At 43.9% G+C, this 26,736-nt stretch overlaps 1 protein-coding gene across 1 annotated transcript in view; it reads right to left on the reverse strand.

Annotated features, from left to right (window-relative positions):
• Nucleotides 1-7,332: 7,332 nt before the first annotated feature.
• Nucleotides 7,333-26,736, reverse strand: part of LOC124007678 (interphotoreceptor matrix proteoglycan 2-like) — a 38,765-nt gene continuing 19,361 nt past the window's right edge. The window contains 9 exon segments of the mRNA XM_046318366.1: nucleotides 7,333-8,736; nucleotides 9,150-9,221; nucleotides 10,991-11,070; nucleotides 12,366-12,564; nucleotides 20,949-21,137; nucleotides 21,252-21,462; nucleotides 22,594-22,813; nucleotides 23,092-24,758; nucleotides 25,009-25,210. Coding sequence (XP_046174322.1) covers nucleotides 9,188-9,221; nucleotides 10,991-11,070; nucleotides 12,366-12,564; nucleotides 20,949-21,137; nucleotides 21,252-21,462; nucleotides 22,594-22,813; nucleotides 23,092-24,758; nucleotides 25,009-25,210 — 2,802 coding nt within the window. The 3' untranslated portion in view covers nucleotides 7,333-8,736; nucleotides 9,150-9,187.

The raw sequence follows: 26,736 nt of genomic DNA on the forward strand, positions 1-26,736 counted from the left end.
AGCGATGTTTCGAGCTTCGTGCTTCTAACACCGATCCACTCTTAATCCTCAGCACCACAAAAAGCAGGTTGGAACTGCTCAAAGCAAGCAAGGATGTTACACCAATCAATATCACTTTGGGTAGGACGAGCAAAATGCCCCAGGGAATCCAGGCTCTCAAATGAATGTTGACAAGGGAACACTTTTTCTTTGATGGCCAAGGTCATCAGAATATTGCTTTAAATTAAAGGTTTCCTCAGCTCAGATTTTTGAAGGGAGTGAGACAGTTAAAGCTGCAATATCTTAGGTTTTTAGGGTTCAAGTTTAAAAGTTATCCAAATTCACATATAAATGAGTTATAGATCCAATCATTCTCATTGGAAAAACTTCTGTTGAAGTGGATAGATCTGTTCTGTCTGTGCTATTTCTAAAATAGCTTCCTATTCTTAAGTTTTGGTTTTTAATGTTCATCTTTTTTTTACTTTTGTCTTTTGTGTTTTGCAAACCACCTTCAAACAGGTGAAAAAACAATATTTTTGTTTATGGAAAATATATTTCAACAGCGGTTTAGATGGTACAATGATTCTCTACACTATACTTGCTTGTTTTGTCACAAACTGAAATTAGGCGAACTAATAGAACTTTAGCAACCAGGAAATGGTGGAATGATTTCTGCATAGTGCAACTTTAAGCTAACACTTCCTTATTATAAAGAACTCTAGGCACTCCATTATGTCGTCCTGTGTTTCAAAACACAATGAGAAGAAAACAGGAAGTGATCTGGCCCATCAAAGGGATGATTCACTTAGCTATTGGCGTCATGGCGTTCACATAATTGGAGAAGTACTACATGATCAGATTTGAGCTACACCCGATGACCTTTCCATTAGTCCTGAATCCCAAGCAAATGCACAGCTGGTTGATAAATCTCCTCTTTGCATGGTAACACAACTGACGTGCATGTAGTTCAGTGACTCAACTGTGTCCCAACTGGGACCCCTTAGTAAGACTTGATAGCACTGTTTTCTATCGGTGCTATGGATACTTAGAGACTATGTGTGGGGGAGAGCTGTTATTAAAGCCATTGTGGTTTTGGAAGTAGAATGGCATAGCTAGCATATTGTCATGATGTTGGCCTGGGGGTTAGGTTTATGACAGTCATAAATACCTCTCCCCCCTTTTTCCTCTCTCTACCCTACTGATGTTACATTTGAAAACCCCTTGGTTAACATAGAGATTCTGGGAACATCAGAAGGTGGGGGGAAATGAACTATATTCCGGTAATCTGACCAATTGAACATATGCAGTGGTACTTAATTAATATGATGTCAGTTCAGTTGTCATCTGAGACATTCTCATCAATGATAAGATGACATAAACACTACAGTGTAAAGTCTACACATCAGAGTTATCGGATTCACATGGAATTGTTGTTCAATTTAAATGTTTGAATATGAAATTATTCGTTGTGGGATGAAATGTGATTTTAGCTTCTAAAATGTGAGAATTTGGTTTTCATAAGGTTTAGGCTCTTCTCAATCAGTGGCCCTCCCCTGTGAAGAGTCATGGGTTATATAAAACTTTTCAGACACACCCTTCTCGCTCCACTATATAAAGCCTTGACGAAAATGTCACTTCCTGTCCGAGGATGTGAGGACGACGGTAAGATGTCAGAATGGTTCAGATAATAACTACAGAACGAAGCCAACATCAGCGTGTGCTTTGGTTGTGAATGGTTTGAACTTTGAACTCTTATTCACTACAGAAGTGATACCTCCTAGCCGTTGAGTTAGCAACAGCAGCTGCAAACGAGAGTTAGGAAAGAACAGACAGAGTATCCGGTCTATCACACAACGGCGTTACTACAAATCAAATCAAATTTATTTGTCACATACACATGGTTAGCAGATGTTAATGCGAGTGTAGCGAAATGCTTGTGCTCCTAGTTCCAACAATGCAGTAATAACCAACGGGTAATCTAACCTAACATTTCCAAAACTATTACCTTATACACACAGTGTAAAGAGATAAAGAATATGTACATAAAGATATATGAATGAGTGATGGTACAGAACGGCATAGGCAAGATGCAGTAGATGGTATCGAGTACAGTATATACATATGAGATGAGTAATGTAGTGTCACGCCTTGGTCATTGTATCTTGTGTTTTTGTTATATGTTTGGGTAGGCCAGGGTGTGACATGGGTTTATATGTTGTATTTCGAATTAGGGTTTGTATTAATTGGGAGTGTGTATTATTAGGGGTGTGTCTAGTTAGGCTTGGCTGCCTGAGGCGATTCCTAATTGGAGTCAGCTGATTCTAGTTGTCTCGGATTGGGAACCGTATTTAGGTAGCTTGAGTGCGCGTTGTATTTCGTGGGTGATTGTACCTGTCTTAGTGTTAGTCACCAGATAGGCTGTATTTGTTTCACTCGTTTGTTGTTTTCGTATTTTCAGTTATCTCATGTACCGCATTATTCTTCATTAAAAGTCATGAGTAACCTACACGCTGCATTTCGGTCTGACTCTCTTCAAACAGCAGACGAATATCATTACATGTAGGGTATGTAAACAAAGTGGCATAGTTTAAAGTGGCTAGTGATACATAAAGATGCAGTAGATGATATAGAGTACAGTATATACATATAAATATGAGATGAGTAATGTAGGGTATGTAAACATTATATTAAGTAGCAATGTTTAAAGTGGCTAGTGATATATTTTCCATCAATTCCCATTATTAAAGTGGCTGGAGTTAAGTCAGTGTGTTGGCAGCAGCCACTCAATGTTAGTGGTGGCTGTTTAACAGTCTGATGGCCTTGAGATAGAAGCTGTTTTTCAGTCTCTCGGTCCCTGCTTTGATGCACCTGTACTGACCTCGCCTTCTGGATGATAACGGGGTGAACAGGCAGTGGGTCGGGTGGTTGTTGTCCTTGATGATCTTTATGGCCTTCCTGTGACATCGGGTGGTGTAGGTGTCCTGGAGGGCAGGTAGTTTGCCTCCGGTGCAGACCTCACTACCTTCTGGAGAGCCTTGCGGTTTTGGGCGGAGCAGTTGCCGTGCCAGGCGGTGATACAGCCCGACAGGACGCTCTCAGTTGTGCATCTGTAGAAGTTTGTGAGTGCTTTTGGTGACAAGCCAAATTTCTGCCTTATTATTATTGGACCATGCTGGTCATTTGTGAACATTTGAACATCTTGGCCATGTTCTGTTATAATCTCCACCTGGCCCAGCCAGAAGAGGACTGGCCACCCCACATAGCCTGGTTCCTCTCTAGGTTTCTTCCTAGGTTTTGGCCTTTCTAGCCACTGTGCTTCTACACCTGCATTGCTTGCTGTTTGGGGTTTTAGGCTGGGTTTCTGTACAGCACTTTGAGATATCAGCTGATGTACGAAGGGCTATATAAATACATTTGATTTGATTTGATTCAGCCTCCTGAGGTTGAAGAGGTGCTGCTGCGCCTTCTTCACGACGCTGTCTGTGTGGGTGGACCAATTCAGTTTGTGATGTGTACGCTGAGGATCTTAAAACTTACTACCCTCTCCACTACTGTCCCATCGATGTGGATAGGGGTTGCTCCCTCTGCTGTTTCCTGAAGTCCACAATCATCTCCTTTGTTTTGTTGACATTGAGTGGGAGGTTATTTTCCTGACACCACACTCCGAGGGCCCTCACCTCCTCCCTGTAGGCCGTCTCGTCGTTGTTGGTAATCAAGCCTACCACTGTAGTGTTGTCCGCAAACTTCATGACTGAGTTGGAGGCGTGCATGGCCATGCAGTCGTGGGTGAACAGGGAGTACAGGAGAGGGCTCAGAACGCACCCTTGTGGGGCCCCAGTGTTGAGGATCAGCGGAGTGGAGATGTTGTTACCTACCCTCACCACCTGGGGGCAGCCCGTAAGGAAGTCCAGTACCCAGTTGCACAGGGCGGGGTCGAGACCCAGGGTCTCGAGCTTGATAATGAGTTTGGAGGGTACTATGATGTTAAATGCTGAGCTGTAATCGATGAACAGCATTCTCACATAGGTATTCCTCTTGTCCAAATGGTTTAGGGCAGTGTGCAGTGTGGTTGAGATTGCATCGTCTGTGGACCTATTTGGGCGGTAAGCAAATTGGAGTGGGTCTAGGGTGTCAGGTAGGGGGAGGTGATATGGTCCTTGACTAGTCTCTCAATACACTTCATGATGACGGAAGTGAGTGCTAGTCGTTTAGCTCAGTTACCTTAGCTTTCTTGGGAACAGGGACAATGGTGGCCCTCTTGAAGCATGTGAGAACAGCAGACTGGGATAAGGATTGATTGAATATGTCCGTAAACACACCAGCCAGCTGGTCTGCTCATGCTCTGAGGATGCGGCTGGGGATGCCGTCTGGGTATGCAGCCTTGCGAGGGTTAACATGTTTAAATGTTTTACTCAGGTCGGCTGCAGTGAAGGAGAGTCCGCATGTTTTGGTTGCGGGCCGTGTCAGTGGCACTGTATTGTCCTCAAAGCGGGCAAAAAAGTTATTTAGTCTGCCTGCGAGCAAGACATCCTGGTCCGTGACGGGGCTGGTTTTCTTTTTGTAATCCGTGATTGACTGTAGACCCTGCCACATACCTCTTGTGTCTGGGCCGTTGAATTGTGACTCTACTTTGTCTCTATACTGACACTTAGCTTGTTTGATTGCCTTGCGGAGGGAATAGCTACACTGTTTGTATTCGGTCATGTTTCTGGTCACCTTTCCCTGGTTAAAAGCAATGGTTCGCGCTTTCAGTTTCACACGAATGCTGCCATCAATCCACGGTTTCTGTTTTGGGAATGTTTTAATCGTTGCTATGGGAACGACGTAGTCATTTACATTTACATTTATGTCATTTAGCAGACGCTCTTATCCAGAGCGACTTACAAATTGGTGCATTCACCTTATGACATCCAGTGGAACAACCACTTTACAATAGTGCATCTAAATATTTTAAGGGGGGAGGGGGTGAGAAGGATTACTTTATCCTATCCTAGGTATTCCTTAAAGAGGTGGGGTTTCAGGTGTCTCCGGAAGGTGGTGATTGACTCCGCTGTCCTGGCGTCATGAGGGAGTTTGTTCCACCATTGGGGAGCCAGAGCAGCGAACAGTTTTGACTGAGCTGAGCGGGAACTGTACTTCCTCAGTGGTAGGGAGGCGAGCAGGCCAGAGGTGGATGAACGCAGTGCCCTTATTTGGGTGTAGGGCCTGATCAGAGCCTGGAGGTACTGAGGTGCCGTTCCCCTCACAGCTCCGTAGGCAAGCACCATGGTCTTGTAGTCAATGCACTTTCTAATGAACTCGCTCACCGAATCAGCGTATTCGTCAATGTTGTTGTTGGAAGCAATGCGGAACATATCCCAGTCCACGTGACCAAAGCAGTCTTGAAGCATGGAATCATATTGGTCGGACCAGCGTTGAACAGACCTGAGCGCGGGAGCTTCTTGTTTTAGTTTCTGACTGTAGGCAGGGAGCAACAAAAAAGAGTTCGTGGTCAGCTTTTCCAAAAGGAGGGCGGGGGAGGGCCTTATATGCGTCGCGGAAGTTAGAATAGCAATGATCCAAGGTTTTACCAGCCCTGGTTGCACAACCTTGTTGTCAAGAGACTGGACATTGGCGAGTAGTATGCTAGGGAGTGGTGCATGATGTGCCCATCTCCGGAGCCTGACCAGAAGACCGCTTCGTTTGCCTCTTTTACGGCGTCGTTGTTTTGGGTCGCAGGCTGGGATTCATTCCGTCGTCCTGGGTGGAAGGCAGAACACAGGGTCCGCTTCGAGAAAGTCATATTCCTGGTCGTACTGATGGTGAGTTGACGTTGCTCTTATGTTCAGTAGTTCTTCCCGACTGTATGTAATGAAACCTAATATTACCTGGGGTACCAATGTAAGAAATAACACATTAAAAAAAAAATACTGCATCGTTTCCTAGGAACGCGAAGCGAGGCGGCCATCTCTATTGGCGCAGGAAGTAGGTAGCACAATGTATCCAATTGACCACCAGAGACATTCTTCAAAGGATAAAGGACTCGGTTTGGCAACACGGCTTTCCATCTACCACCAACCTACTGAAGCACAGCTCAGAGTAAATATTTATTGCATTTTCCTTTTCCAAATGGGCGGTAATTTAGAATGCATAAGATACTTTATTTACGATAGCACAGCTTCTTCCTTTGTTACTCAGTCTTCCCGCTCGTTCATTCAAACCCAGCCCCTTTTCTTTTGTGTAACAAGCTGTCATATCTGTTCCGCCCGCTAGGGACGTTTTCCTTTATGACGTAATTTGTAATCAAGTTATGATTAATTATGTGTATGTGTAATTCTGTGTGATTAGTTAGGTATTTGGTAAATAAATAATTAAACCCAATTTTGTATTGCTGATTCAACTTGTTAGCCAGGGTTCGTGAAGATGAGATGAGAACTTTCAGATGAGACTGAATTAAGGTGACAATTAATATTGACTGCTATTGATGTAAAATATTACTAGGTCTTTAAGAGTTTATTCGGAAGATAACAGCTCTGTAAATATTATTTTGTGGTGCCCCGACTCTCTAGTTAATTACATTTACATGATTAGCTCAATCCGGTAATATTCATTACAGAGAAATTATTTTATTGAATAGCATGTCATATCACTTAATCCGGCATAGCCAAAGACACGGCAATATCATCCAGTGGAAGTCATTTTCTATGTCATTGGGGAGTCCATTGAATATGCCATAATTTTACTGTCCACACATGGGTTCACTTGTTTGATGGTTCCATAAATTATCTAGACAAGAAGTTGACACCCAATAGTGGAGTTGTACAGGGAAGAAGAAATCAGAGGGTTATCCTTGTTTCCAGAGGGTGGAGTAAAACCACTGAAACATCTCAGAGGGGATATGGGTGTTCCATGCAAGGGTGTGGACATGTTTTGTCCAAGAACACCAACAACGTTGGACTTTAATCACTGTCAGTCATTGTTACTTTAAATCATTGTAAGCCTCTACACTGAGTAAATGTCTTTCTTAAGTGTGACCTTAACTGTGTGGTAAGGTTACTTGTCACTCTGTATTTAAGTGAGCTACTGGCTGTGTCCAACGCAGGCAGACTGCCAATCTCAAAGATTACCTAAATGTCAACTTCATTCAGCATGGAGCGATCTGTGTGCCAAGAATGTTTGCACCTCAAATATACAGAGCAAAAGCAAAGGAATGTTATTGACGTTGGCCACTTTACTTTCATTCCAGAACAAATCAATACTGTACAGCAAATCAATATTTGGAAGGTGTTCCTAATGTTTGGTATACTCAGTGTACAATGATATCAAGGCTTGATAAATATAGATTTGCTTGATAAAATGACATATGCATTATAATATTGTAAAAAATATTGACATTTTATTACAAAAAGTGCCTGTTGGCTTTCATCCAGTAAGTCTAACATACAGAACACAGATCATAACCCCATTGTCTTGTTAGTCTCTGAACTATGAGAAAACATAGAAAACACATCAACAGAGACAACGTACACATTTAACCCCTTTTTCAATGGGTCAAGGACATTTGGTTCATCAAAAAATGTGGATGAATACAGTCGACTCCTGATATATACCAAGGCTTGGGATCGTCATGGTTGCTTGGGATCGTCATGGATACGTGGACTAACCCAAAGCAGCAGATGTCAGAATTGAGAAATGAGAAAACTCAGAGAAACATGTTTTCATGGGCTATTGGCTATGGCCAAAAGGGCTTACTAACAATCACAATTCCAGTATATCAATCTATATTCATTCCAACAGTTAAATACACAATGAATTTATGTCTACACAATTGATTATCTACAACTTTTTGCCAAAATCATGTTCAAGTAAGTACAGCAACCAGGATATTTGATCATTTCAGTGGAGGCTATATAGCGTTAGCCTGTGCCATCCAGTCAGTACCCACTGGGCACAGATGTCGGTTCTACATATAGTTTTGATTTACATTTGGTTGAGTTGTCAACTAACGTGAATTCAATGTGGAATCAACAAAAAATGTCACCAAGTCATTGGATTTAGGTTAAAAGTTAGGTGAACAAAATCTGAATTTCTCTTACGTTGATTTCTCTTTTCTACTCCAAACAGTTCCATTTCATCACATTGAATTTGGGGGTTGAAATTATGTGGAAACAAAATAGATTAAACCAGTAGTTAGTTTCCATGCAGGACAGTAGCCTTCCAGTGACATCCAGTGAACTTCAAGGGTCCTGCCAGCAGCCGCTTTACATTTCAGGACACAACACCCCACAATGCTAACTGAAACCAAGTGAAGGCACTGAAGAAGACCATTATTAGGGAGAACAGAGTAGGAAGGGACCCACACGTCCAAACTAACTAAGGACAAAACAATTGAAGTCTGTTTGTTGTTTGTTCACAGATTTGTGCAAGTAAGAGGTGCAATGCAGCAAACATTTTTGACAGTAACTGTATCTAGATGTTAGATGGCTAGCTGAGCAGGAGGCTAGCTCATAGGATAAGGTGATGGCTGTGATAACCGAAGAAAAAACTGAAACAAGAAAAATCTAAGTATTTACAGTGCACTCCCCCTTTAGAAAAAGATCAGGTCATAGAAACAGAGTCAGTGACACGTTGCAACAGCACAACACATCACGCCTCATAGAGAAGATGTCCTTTAAATATACATCCTCTTCATCTGGTCATCCTGCAGAGTCCATCAGAAGCACCATGGCAACAGAAGACACTTTCCTCTTTCTCAAGTCAAAGACAAAAGGCATGTTTCTGAAAGGAAAGAGAGAAGGGAGTTTTACAGTTTAAATGTAGATAGTTTGTAATCTATCAGAAGGGTGTTTTACAGTTTAAATGTAGATAGTTTGTCATTTATCAGAAGGGAGTTTTACAGTTTAAATGTAGATAGTTTGTAATCTATCAGAAGGGAGTTTTACAGTTTAAATGTAGATAGTTTGTAATCTATCAGAAGTGAGGTTTACAGTTTAAATGTAGATAGTTTGTAGCTATTAAACCCAGCTACGACAGCACACTGTGGCTTACTACCATCTACAGACAATATCGCAACAACTACACATTGCCTATCGGAATCAATGACAATATAGTACAAAGTATATTTAAGACAAGCTAAGGTTAGGCCTATTCTATGACCATTCTAGACATGTCAGGAATCAACAATAAAGTACCTTGAGGTTCACAGTGATCAGCTGGCTCTCCAGCATTCCTATGTTTCAGAGCTCGCTCTTCTGTCCAGCGCTCTGTCAGCACACACACAACAGGAGTAGATTAGATTGAGGCTTTTGACAGTGACCGAAGTGGCTCAAAATTGCACACAAACCACACTTTAGTACCCAACCTTTAAACCCTGGGGATGCCTGTCAACTTTAAAATGTTATTTTTCTGCCTCGAAGAGGGATGTTAGATGTGGCCTATGAACCGTCTCCAACCCCCTCCCTTCTCTTGGTCTGTTTGCCTCCTCTGACTGGCTCTACACAGGCCCAAAGACTATTATGCTTACTGGGTTTCCTTCCATCTGCCTTTCACAAAGACTCTGTCTATTCTCTTTGTACAGCAGACTGGCCGTAGTATCTCTAGATCAGAAGTGTACCTGAACAGACCGTCCTAGCTATCCCGGTTCTGACTGGCCCAACTCTTCTCCTTTTACACTGTTTACAGCTGGGAAGGAACTTAACCAGTATCAAAGTTGGGACCGAGAGACTGAAAAACAGTTTCGATCTCAAGCACATCAGACTGTTAAATCGCCATCACTAGGCGACTTCCACCTGGTTACATAACCCTGCACCTTAGAGGCTGCTGCTCCATATACATAGACTTAGACATAGAAATTACTGGCCACTTTAATAATGGAACACTAGTCACTTAATAATGTTTACATATTTTTGCTTTACTCATCTCATATGCTGTATTCTATTCTACTGTATTTTAATCTATGCCACTCCGACATTGCTCATCCTAATATTTATATATTCCTTTAATTCCATTCTTTTACTTTTAGATTTGTGTGTATTGTTGTTAATTGTTAGATACAACTGCACTGTTGGAAGATAGAAACACAAGCATTTTGCTACGCCCACAATAACATCTGCTCAACATGTGTATGTGACAAATAAAATGTGATTTGACTTGAGTATTTGGCCATCCTGCAGTGGTGTTTTTGTCTGGAACTTAATACCTGGAACAGGTGAATGACTGACGCCCCCACGGCCCCAGCTGCTTGTGTCTCTGTCTGACTTACTGAGCGCTCTAGAACCGTCCATACTCTAGAACCGTCCATACTCTAGATTCTAGAGTATGGACGGTTCTAGAGTATGGAAGGTTCTAGAGTATGGATGTTCTAGAACATCCATACTCTAGAACCTTCCATACTCTAGAACCTTCCATACTCTAGAACATTCCATTGAAAGAGACAGACTATGGTCTGCATCTCAAATAGCACCCTATTCCTTATAAATGGTCAAAAATAGTGCTCTGGTCAAAAATAGTGCACTTTGTAGGGATAGTGTGCCATATGGGATGCACACCATAAGTGAGCTGACACAAGGCCAGTGAAACAGAAACTCTACAACTGAATGTCTAAATAGCTCCACTAATGGTTTTGGAACAGGTAGTCTGGACTGGAGACGTTTCCTGTATAGAGGTTCTCATACTGTGTGAAGTGTGTATCCGGCTCCAGTCACACCACTGGCAAACAGACAGGCCAGTCCAGACAGAAAGGCCTCCTGTAGTCTGCTGCATTCTAGTCTGCTCTGTTCCCTTTCCAAGGTCTGGGGTGACCATGACCATACAGAGGACGTGTGTCCTGTCTTGTCCTCCCAGTCCCAAGGTAAGGAGAGATTTGACAGTCTGAACCCTGGCTCACCGCTCAGCACTACACTGAAAGTACATAATCTCCAGCTAGCAGGAGGTTTAGTGTATCAGGTGGGCCAGCCTACTGTAGTCTGGCTATACAGACAGACAGTAAGAATGCACACAGACAGACAGTAAGAATACAGCATCATTAACTCACACTTGATGCTGCCGTACAAAGTCTGCAAACTGACGGTCTTTGGCACACAACTCAATTATCCTTAGGCGGTCCTGAATTTGCTGTGAGAGAGAGAGACAATGAGAGCAAAAGAAAGAAAGAAAGAAAGAAAGAAAGAAAGAAAGAAAGAAAGAAAGAAAGAAAGAAAGAAAGAAAGAAAGAAAGAAAGAAAGAAAGAAAGAAAGAAAGAAAGAAAGAGAGAATAATGTGGGGGGAAAGAGAGAGTGAAAGAGAGAGAGGAGAGAGAGAGGAGAGAGAGAGGAGAGAGAGGTAAGAGAGAGAGTGAAAGAGAGAGGGGAGAGAGGTGTGTGTGAGAGAGAGAGAGAGAGAGAGAGAGAGAGAGAGAGAGAGAGAGAGAGAGAGAGAGAGAGAGAGAGAGAGAGAGGAGAGAGAGAAAGGGAGAGAGGGGGAGAGAGGTGTGAGAGAGTAGAAGAGAGAGAGGTAAGAGAGAGAGAGAGAGAGAGAGAGAGAGAGAGAGAGAGAGAGAGAGAGAGAGAGAGAGAGAGAGAGAGAGAGAGGTAAGAGAGGAGAGAGGTGTGAGAGAGTAGAGAGAGAGAGAGAGAGAGAGAGAGAGAGAGAGAGAGAGAGAGAGAGAGAGAGAGAGAGAGAGAGAGAGAGAGAGAGAGAGAGAGAGAGAGAGGGAGAGAGGTGTGAGAGAGAAGAGAGAGAGAGAGAGAGAGAGAGAGAGAGAGAGAGAGAGAGAGAGAGAGAGAGAGAGAGAGAGAGAGAGAGAGAGAGAGAGAGAGAGAGAGAGAGAGAGAGAGAGAGGTGTGAGAGAGTAGAAGAGAAGAGAGAGGTAAGAGAGAGAGAGAGAGAGAGAGAGAGAGAGAGAGAGAGAGAGAGAGAGAGAGAGAGAGAGAGAGAGAGAGACAGTTATGTAACATTAGGGGTTGATGTAAGGCCGATAGATTTGTGTTGGTTTCCGTACTGCCTGCCCAATGCTGGTGTCTGGACGAGCACTACTCTTCCACCATAAGCACTGAAGCTAAAGACTCAGGGTGAAAATAGAATCTCATACACACGTGTTACGGTGCCTTATTTAGACCTAAAGTTGATTGTTGACAAAGCTCTCTGGTAACACTTCATGTTACCTAGGTCCTATACCGCAATACTACATGTATGTATAATGTACTCCAGTGTATAATTACCAATTAGTACTAACAGTTTCACAGTATTTTACACTTTAGCTCTAACCTTCTTGCATTTACTTGAAAAACATCTTTATCAACGTTAAGATCCCTGGAATGATCTGGAATGATCTCCATAGAAATCCCCCAGAGAGCCAGTCTGTTGCAAACTGTCTGTCTCTCTCTTACAGTCCTCCCAGCAGTCAACCACTCAGACAGTCTCTACGTACCTCTCTGGTGAGCTCGGAGTTGTCGTAGATTTGGAGTATCTCGTCACTGCAGAAGTCCACAGAGGGGTCTGCGCTGCCCGTACTGTGGTGCGGCACGTCGTCTTCGTACCGTCTGTAGTACTCTGCCGTGGCCACATCACTCTCATACATGGGGTTGAACTTGGTGGCTCTCTCTAAGGATGGCACACTGTCCTGATCTCTGTGAAACAGGTAGGAGAGGGGCATCGTTATTAAGAAGGCCTCTTTCAAAAAATGTAGAACTAAGAACAGATATAGTGTATCAGTGTATCAAATCGGAGGTCCTGTTGTCTAGACCTCTGTCAGTCTCTATGGTGGTGCCACAGGGTTCAATTCTCAGGCTGACTCTTTTCTCTGTATATATCAGTGATGTCGCTCTTGCTGTGGGTGATTCTTTGATCCACCTCTACGCAGACGACACCATTCTGTATACATCTGGCCCTTCTTTGGACACTGTGTTAACTAACCTCCAAATGAGCTTCAATGCCATTCAGCACTCCTTCCGTGGCCTCCAACTGCTCTTAAACTCTAGTAAAACTAAATGCATACTCTTCAACCGATCGCTGCCCACACCCGCCCGCCTGCCTAGCATCACTATTTTGGACGGTTCTGACTTAGAATATGTGGACAACTATAAATACCTAAGTGTCTGGCAAGACTGTAAATTCTCCTTCCAGACTCATATTAAGCATCTCCAATCCAAAATTAAATCTAGAATCGACTCCCTATTTTGCAACAAAGCCTCCTTCACTCATGCTGCCAAACATACCCTCGTAAAACTGACTATCCGGCCTCCAACACTCTACTAAGCAAATTGGATGCAGTCTATCACAGTGCCATCCGTTTTGTCACCAAAGCCCCATATCTACCCATCATTGTGACCTGTATGCTCTCGTTGGCTGGTCCTCGCTACATATTCGTCGCCAAACCCACTGGCTCCAGATCATCTATAAGTCTTTGCTAGGTAAAGCTCCGCCTTATCTCAGCTCACTGGTCACCATAGTAGCATGCGCTCCAGCAGGTATATTTCACTGGTCATCCCCAAAGCCAACATCTCCTTTGGCCGCTTTTCCTTCCAGTTCTCTGCTGCCAATGACTGGAATGAATTGCAAAAATCACTGAAGTTGGAGACTTATATCTCCCTCACTAACTTCAAGTATCGCTGTCAGAGCAGCTTAACGATCGCTGCAGCTGTACATAGCCCAACGACCTACCTCATCCCCATATTTGTGTTTATCTGCTCTTTTGCACACTAGTATTTCTATTTGCACATCTTCATCTGCACATTTATCATTCTATTGTGTTATTGACTGCACGTTTGTTTATCCATGTTTAACTCTGCGTTGTTGTTTTTGTCACACTGCTTTATCTTGGCCAGGTCTTGGCCGGATCTTGGCCAGGTCGTAGTTGTAAATGAGAACTTGTTCTCAACTGGCCTACCTGGTTAAATAAAGGTGAAATAAAATATGTTTCAAAAAATTTTTGTTGAAAACAATGGAAGCAGGAAAAAATGTTCTTGTGCAATAGAAAGGTGGCTGATGTCACACCACTGAGAATGATGTGTTCTGTCTACTTACCGGTAATAATGATGAGCAATAACATTTCAGCCTGTACGTGCGGTGCGGCCAAGTGAGGCACACATACAAACACAAACACACCCACAGCCGTATGGCATGATACGTGATGACCTATGCCAGTGGGTGGAAAGTGACATTGTGTCCTGTCCACTCTAAACAGGATGTCAATCTGATATCAACCTACGTTGGCATGCAACACACACATTTCTCTCTCCCTCTCTCTTCATTTCTCTCTCTCACTCTCTTTATTGCTCTCTCTTTTTATTTCTCTCTCCCTCTCTTGATTTCTCTCTCTCTTTATTTCCCTCTCTCTCTTTATTTCTCTATATGTCTCTCTCTCTCTTCATTTCTCTCTATCTTTCTATTTCTCTCTCTCTCTTTATTTCTCTCTCTCTGTCTCTTTATTTCTCTCTCTCTCTGTCTCTTTATTTATCTCTCTCTCTCCCTCTTTATTTCCCTCTCTTTTCCTCTCTTTCTCTCAACCCTCTGTCTTTATTTCTCTCTCTCTCTCTCTCTCTCTCTCTCTCTCTCTCTCTCTCTCTCTCTCTCTCTCTCTCTTTATTTCTCTCTCTCTCCCTCTCTCTATTTCTCTCTCTCCCTCTCTCTTTATTTCTCTCTCGCTATTTCTCTCCCTCTCTCTTTATTTCTCTCTCTCTCCCACTCTCTCTCTATTTCTCTCTCTCTCTCTCCCTCTCTCTTTATTTCTCTCTCGCTATTTCTCTCCCTCTCTCTTTATTTCTCTCTCTCCCACTCTCTCTCTATTTCTCTCCCTCTCTCTTTAATTCTCTCTCTCTCCCACTCTCTCTTTATTTCTCTCCCTCTCTTTTATTTCTCTCTCTCCCTTTCTCTCTTTATTTCTCTCTCTCTCCCTCTCTCTTTATTTCTCTCTCGCTATTTCTCTCCCTCTCTCTTTATTTCTCTCTCTCTCCCACTCTCTCTCTATTTCTCTCCCTCTCTCTTTAATTCTCTCTCTCTCCCACTCTCTCTCTATTTCTCTCCCTCTCTCTTTATTTCTCTCTCTCCCTCTCTCTATTTCTCTCTCTCTCTATTTATTTCTCTCACTCTCTCTTTAATTCTCTCTCTCTCCCACTCTCTCTCTATTTCTCTCCCTCTCTCTTTAATTCTCTCTCTCTCCCACTCTCTCTCTATTTCTCTCCCTCTCTCTTTATTTCTCTCCCTCTCTCTTTATTTCTCTCTCTATTTATTTCTCTCTCTATTTATTTCTCTCTCTCCCTCTCTCTTTATTTCTCTCTCCCTCTCTCTTTATTTCTCTCTCTCTCTTTATTTCTCTCTCTCTGTCTCTTTATTTCTCTCTCTCTCTCTGTGTCTCTTCATCTCTATTTTTCTCTCTCTCTTTCTCTCCCTCTCTCTTTATTTCTCTCTCTCTCTTTATTTCTCTACATATATTTTTCTCCCCCTCTCTCTTTATTTCTCTCTCTCTCACTTTATTTCTCTCTGTCTTTATTCTCTGTATTTCTCTCTCCCTCTCTCTTTATTTCTCTGTATTTCTCTCTCTCTCCCTTTCTCTCTTTATTTTTCTCTCTCTTTATTTCTCTGTATTTCTCTCTCCCTCTCTCCCATTCCTACCACAGATGAAGTTTCATTGTGAGTTCTCCGCTGCCTGTAGCTCCAGCTGCTGCTCCATATCTGTCTCTCCACCCTCTCCGAGTTGGGCATCTCCGGCGCGGCCCACGCTTGGATTGCGTCCTACCTGACAGGTCGCTCCTACCAGGTGGCGTGGCGAGAATCTGTCTCCTCACCACGCGCTCTCACCACTGGTGTCCCCCAGGGCTCTGTTCTAGGCCCTCTCCTATTCTCGCTATACACCAAGTCACTTGGCTCTGTCATAACCTCACATGGTCTCTCCTATCATTGCTATGCAGACGACACACAACTAATCTTCTCCTTTCCCCCTTCTGATGACCAGGTGGCGAATCACATCTCTGCATGTCTGGCAGACATATCAGTGTGGATGACGGATCACCACCTCAAGCTGAACCTCGGCAAGACGGAGCTGCTCTTCCTCCCGGGGAAGGACTGCCCGTTCCATGATCTCGCCATCACGGTTGACAACTCCATTGTGTCCTCCTCCCAGAGCGCTAAGAACCTTGGTGTGATCCTGGACAACACCCTGTCGTTCTCAACCAACATCAAGGCGGTGGCCCGTTCCTGCAGGTTCATGCTCTACAACATCCGCAGAGTACGACCCTGCCTCACACAGGAAGCGGCGCAGGTCCTAATCCAGGCACTTGTCATCTCCCGTCTGGATTACTGCAACTCGCTGTTGGCTGGGCTCCCTGCCTGTGCCATTAAACCCCTTCAACTCATCCAGAACGCCGCAGCCCGTCTGGTGTTCAACCTTCCCAAGTTCTCTCACGTCACCCCGCTCCTCCGTTCTCTCCACTGGCTTCCAGTTGAAGCTCGCATCCGCTACAAGACCATGGTGCTTGCCTACGGAGCTGTGAGGGGAACGGCACCTCAGTACCTCCAGGCTCTGATCAGGCCCTACACCCAAACAAGGGCACTGCGTTCATCCACCTCTGGCCTGCTCGCCTCCCTACCACTGAGGAAGTACAGCTCCCGCTCAGCCCAGTCAAAACTGTTCGCTGCTCTGGTCCCCCAATGGTGGAACAAACTCCCTCACGACGCCAGGACAGCGGAGTCAATCACCACCTTCCGGAGACACCTGAAACCCCACCTCTTTAAGGAATACCTAGGATAGGATAAGTATTCCCCCCCCCCCCCTTTAAGATTTAGATGCACTATTGTAAAGTGACTGTTCCACTGGATGTCATAAGGTGAATGCACCAATTTGTAAGTCGCTCTGGATAAGAGCTTCTGCTAAATGACTTAAATGTAATGTAAATGTAAATGTAATAAACAACAGCTGACAAGCTACGCTGTTCTAAATAAAAAAACCTTCGGCACAAACTAATGTAATTTCCCCTTTGGAAACGTTTTGTTAACTATACATTCCAACCTTTGAACAGGAAGTGTTGTGGACTGCAGCTCCATCAGATACAGTCTTTACATTATACGATACAGTCTTTACATTACACAGTACGCCATGTTCCATGAGCTAAACACTCATATGAGAAACACACTGAACTGGTCAGGAGTCCAATCTAGCAGTCTGTGGACAGTTTATTGGTAACAGTGTGAGACTGCAGGGCGGGGCTGTTAGAAGGGCCCATGGTGCTAACATGGGCATTGGCCCAAGGTCTATCTGTCGAGGCCAGGCCTTGTGTCACTAGAAGATGGCAGGCTAATCTCAGGCCAGCTGCCGAGGCACACACTGATTCATAAAACAATCACACACACATTCACACACGCCTACACATGGATGCATGCACACATACACGTACACACACACACACATACAGTGGGGCAAAAAAGTATTTAGTCAGCCACCAATTGTGCAAGTTCTCCCACTTAAAAAGATGAGAGAGGCCTGTAATTTTCATCATAGGTACACTTCAACTATGACAGAAAAAAATGAGGGGAAAAAATCCAGAAAATCACATTGTAGGATTTTTTATGAATTTATTTGCAAATTATGGTGGAAAATAAGTATTTGGTCACCTACAAACAAGCAAGATTTCTGGCTCTCACAGACCTGTAACTTCTTCTTTAAGAGGCTCCTCTGTCCTCCACTCGTTACATGTATTAATGGCACCTGTTTGAACTTGCTATCAGTATAAAATACACCTGTCCACAACCTCAAACAGTCACACTCCAAACTCCACTATGGCCAAGACCAAAGAACTGTCAAAGGACACCAGAAACAAAATTGTAGACCTGCACCAGGCTGGGAAGACGGAATCTGCAATAGGTAAGCAGCTTGGTTTGAAGAAATCAACTGTGGGAGCAATTATTAGGAAATGGAAGACATACAAGACCACTGATAATCTCCCTCGATCTGGGGCTCCAGATCTCACCCCGTGGGGTCAAAATGATCACAAGAACGGTGAGCAAAAATCACAGAACCACACGGGGGGACCTAGTGAATGACCTGCAGAGAGCTGGGACCAAAGTAACAAAGCCTACCATCAGTAACACACTACGCCGCCAGGGACTCAAATCCTGCAGTGCCAGACGTGTCCCCCTGCTTAAGCCAGTACATGTCCAGGCCCGTCTGAAGTTTGCTAGAGAGCATTTGGATGATCCAGAAGAAGATTGGGAGGATGTTATATGGTCAGATGAAACCAAAATATAACTTTTTGGTAAAAACTCAACTCGTCGTGTTTGGAGGACAAAGAATGCTGAGTTGCATCCAAAGAACACCATACCTACTGTGAAGCATGGGGGTAGAAACATCATGCTTTGGGGCTGTTTTTCTGCAAAGGGACCAGGACGACTGATCCGTGTAAAGGAAAGAATGAATGGGGCCATGAATCGTGAGATTTTGAGTGAAAACATCCTTCCATCAGCAAGGGCATTGAAGATGAAAAATGGCTGGGTCTTTCAGCATGACAATGATCCCAAACACACCGCCCGGGCACGAAGGAGTGGCTTCGTAAGAAGCATTTCAAGGTCCTGGAGTGGCCTAGCCAGTCTCCAGATCTCAACCCCATAGAAAATCTTTGGAGGGAGTTGAAAGTCCGTGTTGCCCAGCAACAGCCCCAAAACATCACTGCTCTAGAGGAGATCTGCATGGAGGAATGGGCCAAAATACCAGCAAAAGTGTGTGAAAACCTTGTGAAGACTTACAGAAAATATTTAACCTCTGTCATTGCCAAAAAAGGGTATATAACAAAGTATTGAGATAATCTTTTGTTTTTGACCAAATACTTATTTTCCACCATAATTTGCAAATAAGCTCATAAAAAATCCTACAATGTGATTTTCTGGATTTTTTTCCCTCATTTTTTCTGTCATAGTTGAAGTGTACCTATGATGAAAATTACAGGCCTCTCTCATCTCTTTAAGTGGGAGAACTTGCACAATTGGTGGCTGACTAAATACTTTTTTGCCCCACTGTATACTGTTGATCCTGCAACTCGGGGCTTCTAAATACAATCAGCACTGTTTTGATACCTCTCAATAAACATGTCCTGATTGGTTAATCAAAAACAACATGGCTGCCAAGGGAGTCTGAGACGCTAATCACGCTCTCATAGTTCTTTCTCTCTGAGAGATTCTCGGTCAAGCACCCCGTTAACAATGCACAAAGCTTCACTTAACCAAAACATTTTAGGACAACCATCTACATGTATTGTCTATCTACACACCAGTATAGTATTTCTTAACCTTCTTAACTGTACTACTACATACAGTACTAGTCAAAAGCTTGGACACACCTACTCATTCAAAGGTTTTTCTTTATTTGTACTATTTTCAACTTTGTAGAAAAATAGTGAAGACATCAAAACTATGAAATAACACCTATGGGATCATGTAGTAAACAAAAAACGTTTTTAAATAAATCAAAATATATTTCATATTTGAGGTTCTTCAACGTAGCCACCCTTTGAATTGATGATAGCTTTTCACATGCTTAGGATTCTCTCAACCAGCTTCATGACATAGTCACCTGGAATGCATTTCAATTAACAGGTGTGCCTTCTTAAAAGTTCATTTGTGGAATTTCTTTCCTTCATCATGTGTTTGAGACAATCAGTTGTGTTGTGACAAGGTAGGGTTGGTATACAGAGGACAGCCCTATTTGGTAAAAGACCAAGTCCATATTATGGCAAGAACAGCTCAAATAAGCAACAATAAACAACAGTCCATCATTACTATAAGACATGAAGGTCAGTCAAAATGCAACATTTCAAGAACTTTGAAAGTTTCTTCAAATGCAGTCGCAAAAACCATCAAGTGCTATGATGAAACTGGTTCTCATGATGACCGCCACAGGAAAGGAAGACCCAGAGTTACCTCTGCTGCAGAGGATAAGTTCATTAGAGTTACCAGCCTCAGAAATTGCAGCCCAAATAAATGCTTCACAGATTTCAAGTAACAGATACATCTCAACGTCAACTGTTCAGAAGAGACTATCTGAATAAGGCCTTCATGGTCGAATTTCTGCAAAGAAACCACTACTAAAGACACCAATAATAAGAAGAGACACGAGCAATGCACATTAGACTGGTGGAAACCTGTCCTTAGGTCTGATGAGTCCAAATTTGAGATTTTTGGTTCCAACCGCCGTGTCTTCGTGAGACGCAGAGTAGGTGAACGGATGATCTCCGCATGTGTGGTTCCCACCGTGAAGCATGGAGGAGGAGGTGTGATGGTGACACTGTCAGTGTGCTGGTGACACTGTCAGTGATTTATTTAGAATTCAAGGCAGACTTAACCGGCTACCACAGCATTCTGCAGTGATACGCCATCCCATCTGGTTTGCGCTTAATGGGACTATCATTTGTTTTTCAACAGGACAATGACCCAACACACCTCCAGGCTGTGTAAGGGCTATTTGACCAGAAGGAGAGTGTCGGAGTGCAGAATCAGATGACCTGGCCTCCACAATCACCCAACCTCAACCCAATTGAGATGGTTTGGGATGAGTTGGACCGCAGAGTGAAGGAAAAGCAGCCAACAAGTGCACAGCACATGTGGGAACTCATTCAAGACTGTTGGAAAAGCATTCTAGGTGAAACTGGTTGAGAGAATGCCAAGAGTGTGCAAAGCTGTCATCGAAGCAAAGGGTGGCTATTTGAAGAATCTCAAATATAAAATATATTTTGATTTGTTTAACACTTTTTTGGTTACTACATGATTCCATATGTGTTATTTCATAGTGTTGATATCTTCACTACTATTCTTCAATGTAGAAAATAGTAAAAATAAAGAAAAACACTAAGTAGGTGTGTCCAAACTTTTGACTGGTACTGCAGTTATTAGGCAAGATAAAGCAAAATATTGTCAGATGACATTACTCTACAAGCAACACTGCAGTGATATCTTAAATAACCATTACACATGACAGGTAAATAATCTGATTTACTCCTTCTCCCTCTGGGTTTATGAGTCTGCTGCTTACCGTAGAGGATCCTCTGAATCCTCCTTGTCATAACCGTCCCTCAGAGTCCTGGCCAGGAAGAAGATTGCCCCAGAGGCCACCAATAGGAAGCCAGCCACCGACGCAATGGCGATGCCCACCACCAGAGGTTCTGACACATACTCCTCACAGTGTTCACCGCGGTACCACCAATTCTCTCCAACACGACATCTAGAACCACACAGAACAGCATTAGAACCATATGCATCTCAAACACACACATACACATACACAACCCTATAGTGAATTCATCATGTCAGTGTCCTTAACTAAACTCCCACCCACCTGCAGATGGCTCCCTTGCCAGGGATGACATCACACTTCCCATCGTTGAGACAGAAGTCCTCCTGCAGGTCACAGATACTCTGGCACGGCAGTCCATCCACGCTGAAGTAACCCGCGTCACACACACACTCCGCCTCCCCGGACCAGCGGTTCACCGTGCACATCGAATACTCATTACACGCTTGGAACTTGCAGGGGTTTGCCTGGTTGCCTGGCAACGACAAAGAAAACATAAAGAAATGTGTTTTGTGTGACCTCAGTTCTACCATCTGAGAACCTGGTGACTCAGGGATGGTGGTTTGACTGTGCTGGTGATGGTGGTTAAAGCCCACTAATTCTAAAATAACACATAAATACACCACAGAAAATATATGTTAGAATGTTTCAGACTTTAGTCGTAAATTGGCTGATGATGACGTGCCCAGAGTACTTTAGTTGTCACTATCGGAACATTCTAGAAAAGAGCAAAGTATTCTAACCCTAACTCTGGCTCCAACCTTAACTCTCTAACTCTAACCTTAACCCTTAACAAATACCTTTGTCTTTTTCTAATCCGATGCCCTGTGGAGACCTTACATGATGTGACATGATTAAGCATCAGTGTTACAGTAGATGATTATAATTGGCTCAGACAGATTACAACACAGATTATACTATAACGACCCAGCCGGCCTTATAGAATAACACCATGGTGACTCATCCTCATTATGACACATACTGTACAGTACTGTTGCTGGTCACATTGTACATCTGCCCAGACGAGGGTTGCAAAATTCCCAGGTTTTCCAGAAGACCTGGTTGGAGGATTCTGGATTTCCTGCTTAATCCCTCCTGATTCCTGGAATCCTCCAACCGGGATTTTGGTAAATCCAGGGAATTTATTGAAAGTTCCCGGAATTTTGCAACCGTAGCCCAAACAGAAGTGTCAACCACATGAGATCACCATCCCCGGGACCACAGTATCAAAGCCATTGACACATTGAGATCGTTATGTTATTTTCATGGGCTTTTTGAGTTACAAAGTGTTGAGAAAACAACTTGATTCATAACTAGAGAGTCATCTCACTTCAATGACTCAATACAGCAATCTCCTGCTGATGTGTTAATGTGAGAGGTTTGGGTTAGGTCAGCATGCCATTGCTTCTGTTGTCGACTTTCACATCTTTCAAGATCCAATAATGAAACCTCAGCTGCAGAAGATCAGCCACCAAACGGACATTACTGTCAGGAACAGCTTCACAACAATGAGTCTTTGTTGACATGATTTCATACATTTCCTACTCTCACAGCAGAATAACATCACTCAAGACTCAAGAATCACTTGTTTGCAGCTGAGGTTTACCTGATTCCACATCCAGTGAGTATTTGTCTATGGCGAGGTTCATGGTTTGGAAGGCTGAGTTAGCGAAGTCCTCTAGGATAAGGTAGACAGTGTTGGTGACACCCCGAGAGACGGGCTTCCCGAACTTCATCCTGCTGTTCACCACGATGCTGCCGTTACGGAAATTCAGGATCTCCAGGTTCTGGAAGTTGCTGAGGTTGGACTGCAGGTAAGGGATGAGCTACAGACGAGAAAGAGACATTGTTACTTTATGCTTCCCAAAACACCAAGATATACTGTATTCCACAGGTACTGTATGACTTGTGACAAATCCAATAACCATGGAAACAGTTCATTAGAAAGTTGTACTACAGAATCCATTATATGCAACATATTACAACATTCAAAGCAATGAAAATGGTCAAATGAACTTGAGAAGGCCATCTCTATGCATACTGAACATTCATTTATGGCCCCCATACCCTAATGTTATTGCAGATAATCCCATATATCCTTTACCAGTTCGAGGAACCTCTGCTCCAGGGCTTTGTACTCTGTGGAACTCTTGTTGAAGAGATCCTCAGAGAACATCATGTTGGTCACCCTCAGGCTGAAGAACACCATTAGATCCTTGCCAGGGCTCTTCGCCATGACGATGCTGCCCACGTCTGATCCGTGGGCGATGCTGGAGTACCCGCTGCTGTCCCCGTCCATGTGACTCGTTCCGTCATACACGTTGAAGGTGAGGTCAATTTCCGACATGGGGGAGTCTGGTGCGTAGTCTCCAACCGCTTGGATTGAAGTGCCGACTTCTAGTTCGTATGTGTCGTGAGCTGGGGAAGGGGTTGCTAGCGCCATGCTAACATCTCCTTCTTCAATACTAACATCTGACTCTTCTGCTGCCTCAAGCAGGTTTTCTGTGTGTCTGAATGTGGGCTGGAAGAATGGAGGTAGGATTGTTGGGGCAATTTCAGGTGTCTCAGAGATTTCAATGTCACCATGTGGTGCTATTTCTGTGGTGGCTGGATGGTGTGTGGCTTCCTCCTCTTCTGGTACAGAGTCAGATATACGAGAGAAGGGAGATTCTTTCTCGGGGGATAAGATGCTATGAGACTCTATGACTTCCGGGGCTGCTGTACCTGCAGCCACAACAAAGATTTGATCTTCAGCTAGGTCCTCCTCTGAGATGTCAAGGGCTGGGAGTAGTGTAGCCAAGGGCCCTGTGACCTCCGCCCCCTGTTCCTCCAAGATCTCCACCTCTCCATCTTCATCCTCAGGATCGGGCACCAAGAGTAAAGGTCTGTCGGTGAAGGCTTCAATCTCTGGTGGTTCGGAGGTGATCATATCGAAGATGGACTCCTTGACTGTGAACAGCGCCATGTCTATGAAGGTAGGTGACTCAGTAACTGTGGGGAGTTCAACCTCTATTGGACTAGTTGGCTCCGACAGCTCCTCAACAGAACCATGGGTCTCAGCTGCTGGCCCTTCCAACACCAGGGCCTCAGTGGTGTAAAACTGAGGATAGGGATAATCAGTGACTGGTGCTATGATGGTGAATGGTTCGCTTGGGTAATAATCGTCATAAATCCCAGAGGCCTCCAGCGTTTGTATGGAGAGCTCCACGGTCAGGGTCTCTGCGGTCCAGAACACAGGGACTTCAGCGGTGGTCGTGTAGTCAGGTCGGGTACTAATGTCTTGGGTCACAGGCAGCCTGTCCAAGAAAGGCTGTTGTGGCTCTTCCTCAACTGGGGCAGATTCTGGATGGGACTCAAAAGGACCCATATCCTCTGGAGTTTCAGTCAGGACAGATTCGGTGATCTCTTCCCCCTTCTCCTCATCCTTCTTCTCTTCCTCCTTTGGTTCCACTTCTGGATCTGGAAAATGCATCTCCCCCACCACAGAATCCTCCTCATCCTCCTCTATGTAGTCTGTCTCCTCAGTTGTCACGGGAAACCATGGGACGACGTCAGCCCCTTGGTCATCCCCAGAGAAGCCGGAGCCAGAGCCAGCATCCAAATCTGGGTCTACTCTGGGAGGTGCCGGGACCGGGGCCTCTGTGGTCTGTGGTTGTGAAGGGGAGGAGGTAGAGGAGCCTCCAGCACCGACCACACCATCCCCATCGGGAGTATCAGAGTCTTGCTGAGTGTTGCTGAGAAGAAATCCCTCTTCTTCAATATTTCCATTATCTAGAAAAACAGGAAAACACATGCGTTGTTACTGGAACACGGAATCTCCCTTCTCTTCAGTGAAGGGAAACAGAGTGAAAACAGAATAGAGGAGAATCCATGATATTAACAATGGATAAATGGTTTCAAAACTCTATTAAATCAGATTTGAATGTGTTTTTTTGTGTTGTGTGTTACTGTGTGGTTGACAGTATACAAGGTGATGTGAATGTGATCTCGTAATTTAGGAAGTAGAAACAGGACAGCTCACTCTCTGCAGGGACAGCAGTGGTGCTGGGTGGCAAGGTGGTTTCATCCAGAACGAACACATCATTTTCACTGGCCACAACGCTCCCGGAGCCTTTCAAAGGGTCCACAGGAAATAGGAAATCATCCTTCTTCAGGAAGATGTCGCCGACATCCAAGTCTTGGCCAGGAGCATCTGGTGGTTTCTCAGCAGCCAGAACATTGTCCTGACACACCAGGAAGAAAAGACAAAGGTCGATAAAAGTGCACTGGCATTATTCTTACATTCTACTAACGTTAGAGAAATGTACGTCTAGTAACTCACACTTAAATGAACGTCCGTGTGTATTGTTGTCTGCCTGTAGCCCAAACGGGAGGCTGGCAGACACGGCAAACATAGAAAATGCCAAGAATATACCTAGATTAGGCTGGCTAGAGGAAAGGTAATCCTAAATCCTCTATCTATACGGGAATTTCCCGGACGTTACACCTGGGCTGGCCATGCCCCAAGGATGGACACACGCAACTACAGTACATAGAACTACATAGACTTATATAGACCTACACCACCCATGCATACATAAATACCTACATTTTCCCATGCACAGATCAAAAAGCACATGCATAGGATGACAGATATGATCACGTATACATTCAACAGCCCTTATAGAAGTCAAAGTGGGGGGAGAAAATGATCCTCAACATCTTCTATGAATTACAGTAGAAATTCATCCTTCTATCCAGACTAACTTCAGTGGAAAGAAATTGCACTGGCACGCAGAAGATACATTTGGACACAAAAGCCGGCCCTCTGTGCCTCCCTAGCTGCAGCTGCAGATTAGTTGTGTTTTTCTCTCACAAGGTTGAGTTGTAGCAGTGTTTCTCTGTCACAAGGTTGAGTTGTAGCAGAGTGTTTCTCTCTCACAAGGTTGAGTTGTAGCAGTGTTTCTCTCTCACAAGGTTGAGTTGTAGCAGTGTTTCTCTCTCACAAAGTTGAGTTGTAGCAGAGTGTTTCTCTCTCACAAGGTTGAGTTGTAGCAGTGTTTCTCTCTCACAAGGTTGAGTTGTAGCAGTGTTTCTCTCTCACAAAGTTGAGTTGTAGCAGAGTGTTTCTCTCTCACAAGGTTGAGTTGTAGCAGTGTTTCTCTCTCACAAGGTTGAGTTGTAGCAGAGTGTTTCTCTCTCACAAGGTTGAGTTGTAGCAGAGTGTTTCTCTGTCACAAGGTTGAGTTGTAGCAGAGTGTTTCTCTCTCACAAGGTTGAGTTGTAGCAGAGTGTTTCTCTCTCACAAGGTTGAGTTGTAGCAGAGTGTTTCTCTCTCACAAGGTTGAGTTGTAGCAGAGTGTTTCTCTGTCACAAGGTTGAGTTGTAGCAGAGTGTTTCTCTGTCACAAGGTTGAGTTGTAGCAGAGTGTTTCTCTCTCACAAGGTTGAGTTGTAGCAGAGTGTTTCTCTCTCACAAGGTTGAGTTGTAACAGAGTGTTTCTCTCTCACAAGGTTGAGTTGTAGCAGTGTTTCTCTCTCACAAGGTTGAGTTGTAGCAGAGTGTTTCTCTCTCACAAGGTTGAGTTGTAGCAGAGTGTTTCTCTCTCACAAGGTTGAGTTGTAGCAGAGTGTTTCTCTGTCACAAGGTTGAGTTGTAGCAGAGTGTTTCTCTCTCACAAGGTTGAGTTGTAACAGAGTGTTTCTCTCTCACAAGGTTGAGTTGTAGCAGAGTTTTTCTTTCTCACAAGGTTGAGTTGTAGCAGAGTGTT

Source organism: Oncorhynchus gorbuscha, linkage group LG21 (assembly GCF_021184085.1).
Source record: "Oncorhynchus gorbuscha isolate QuinsamMale2020 ecotype Even-year linkage group LG21, OgorEven_v1.0, whole genome shotgun sequence".
NCBI classification, from domain to species: Eukaryota; Metazoa; Chordata; class Actinopteri; order Salmoniformes; family Salmonidae; genus Oncorhynchus; species Oncorhynchus gorbuscha.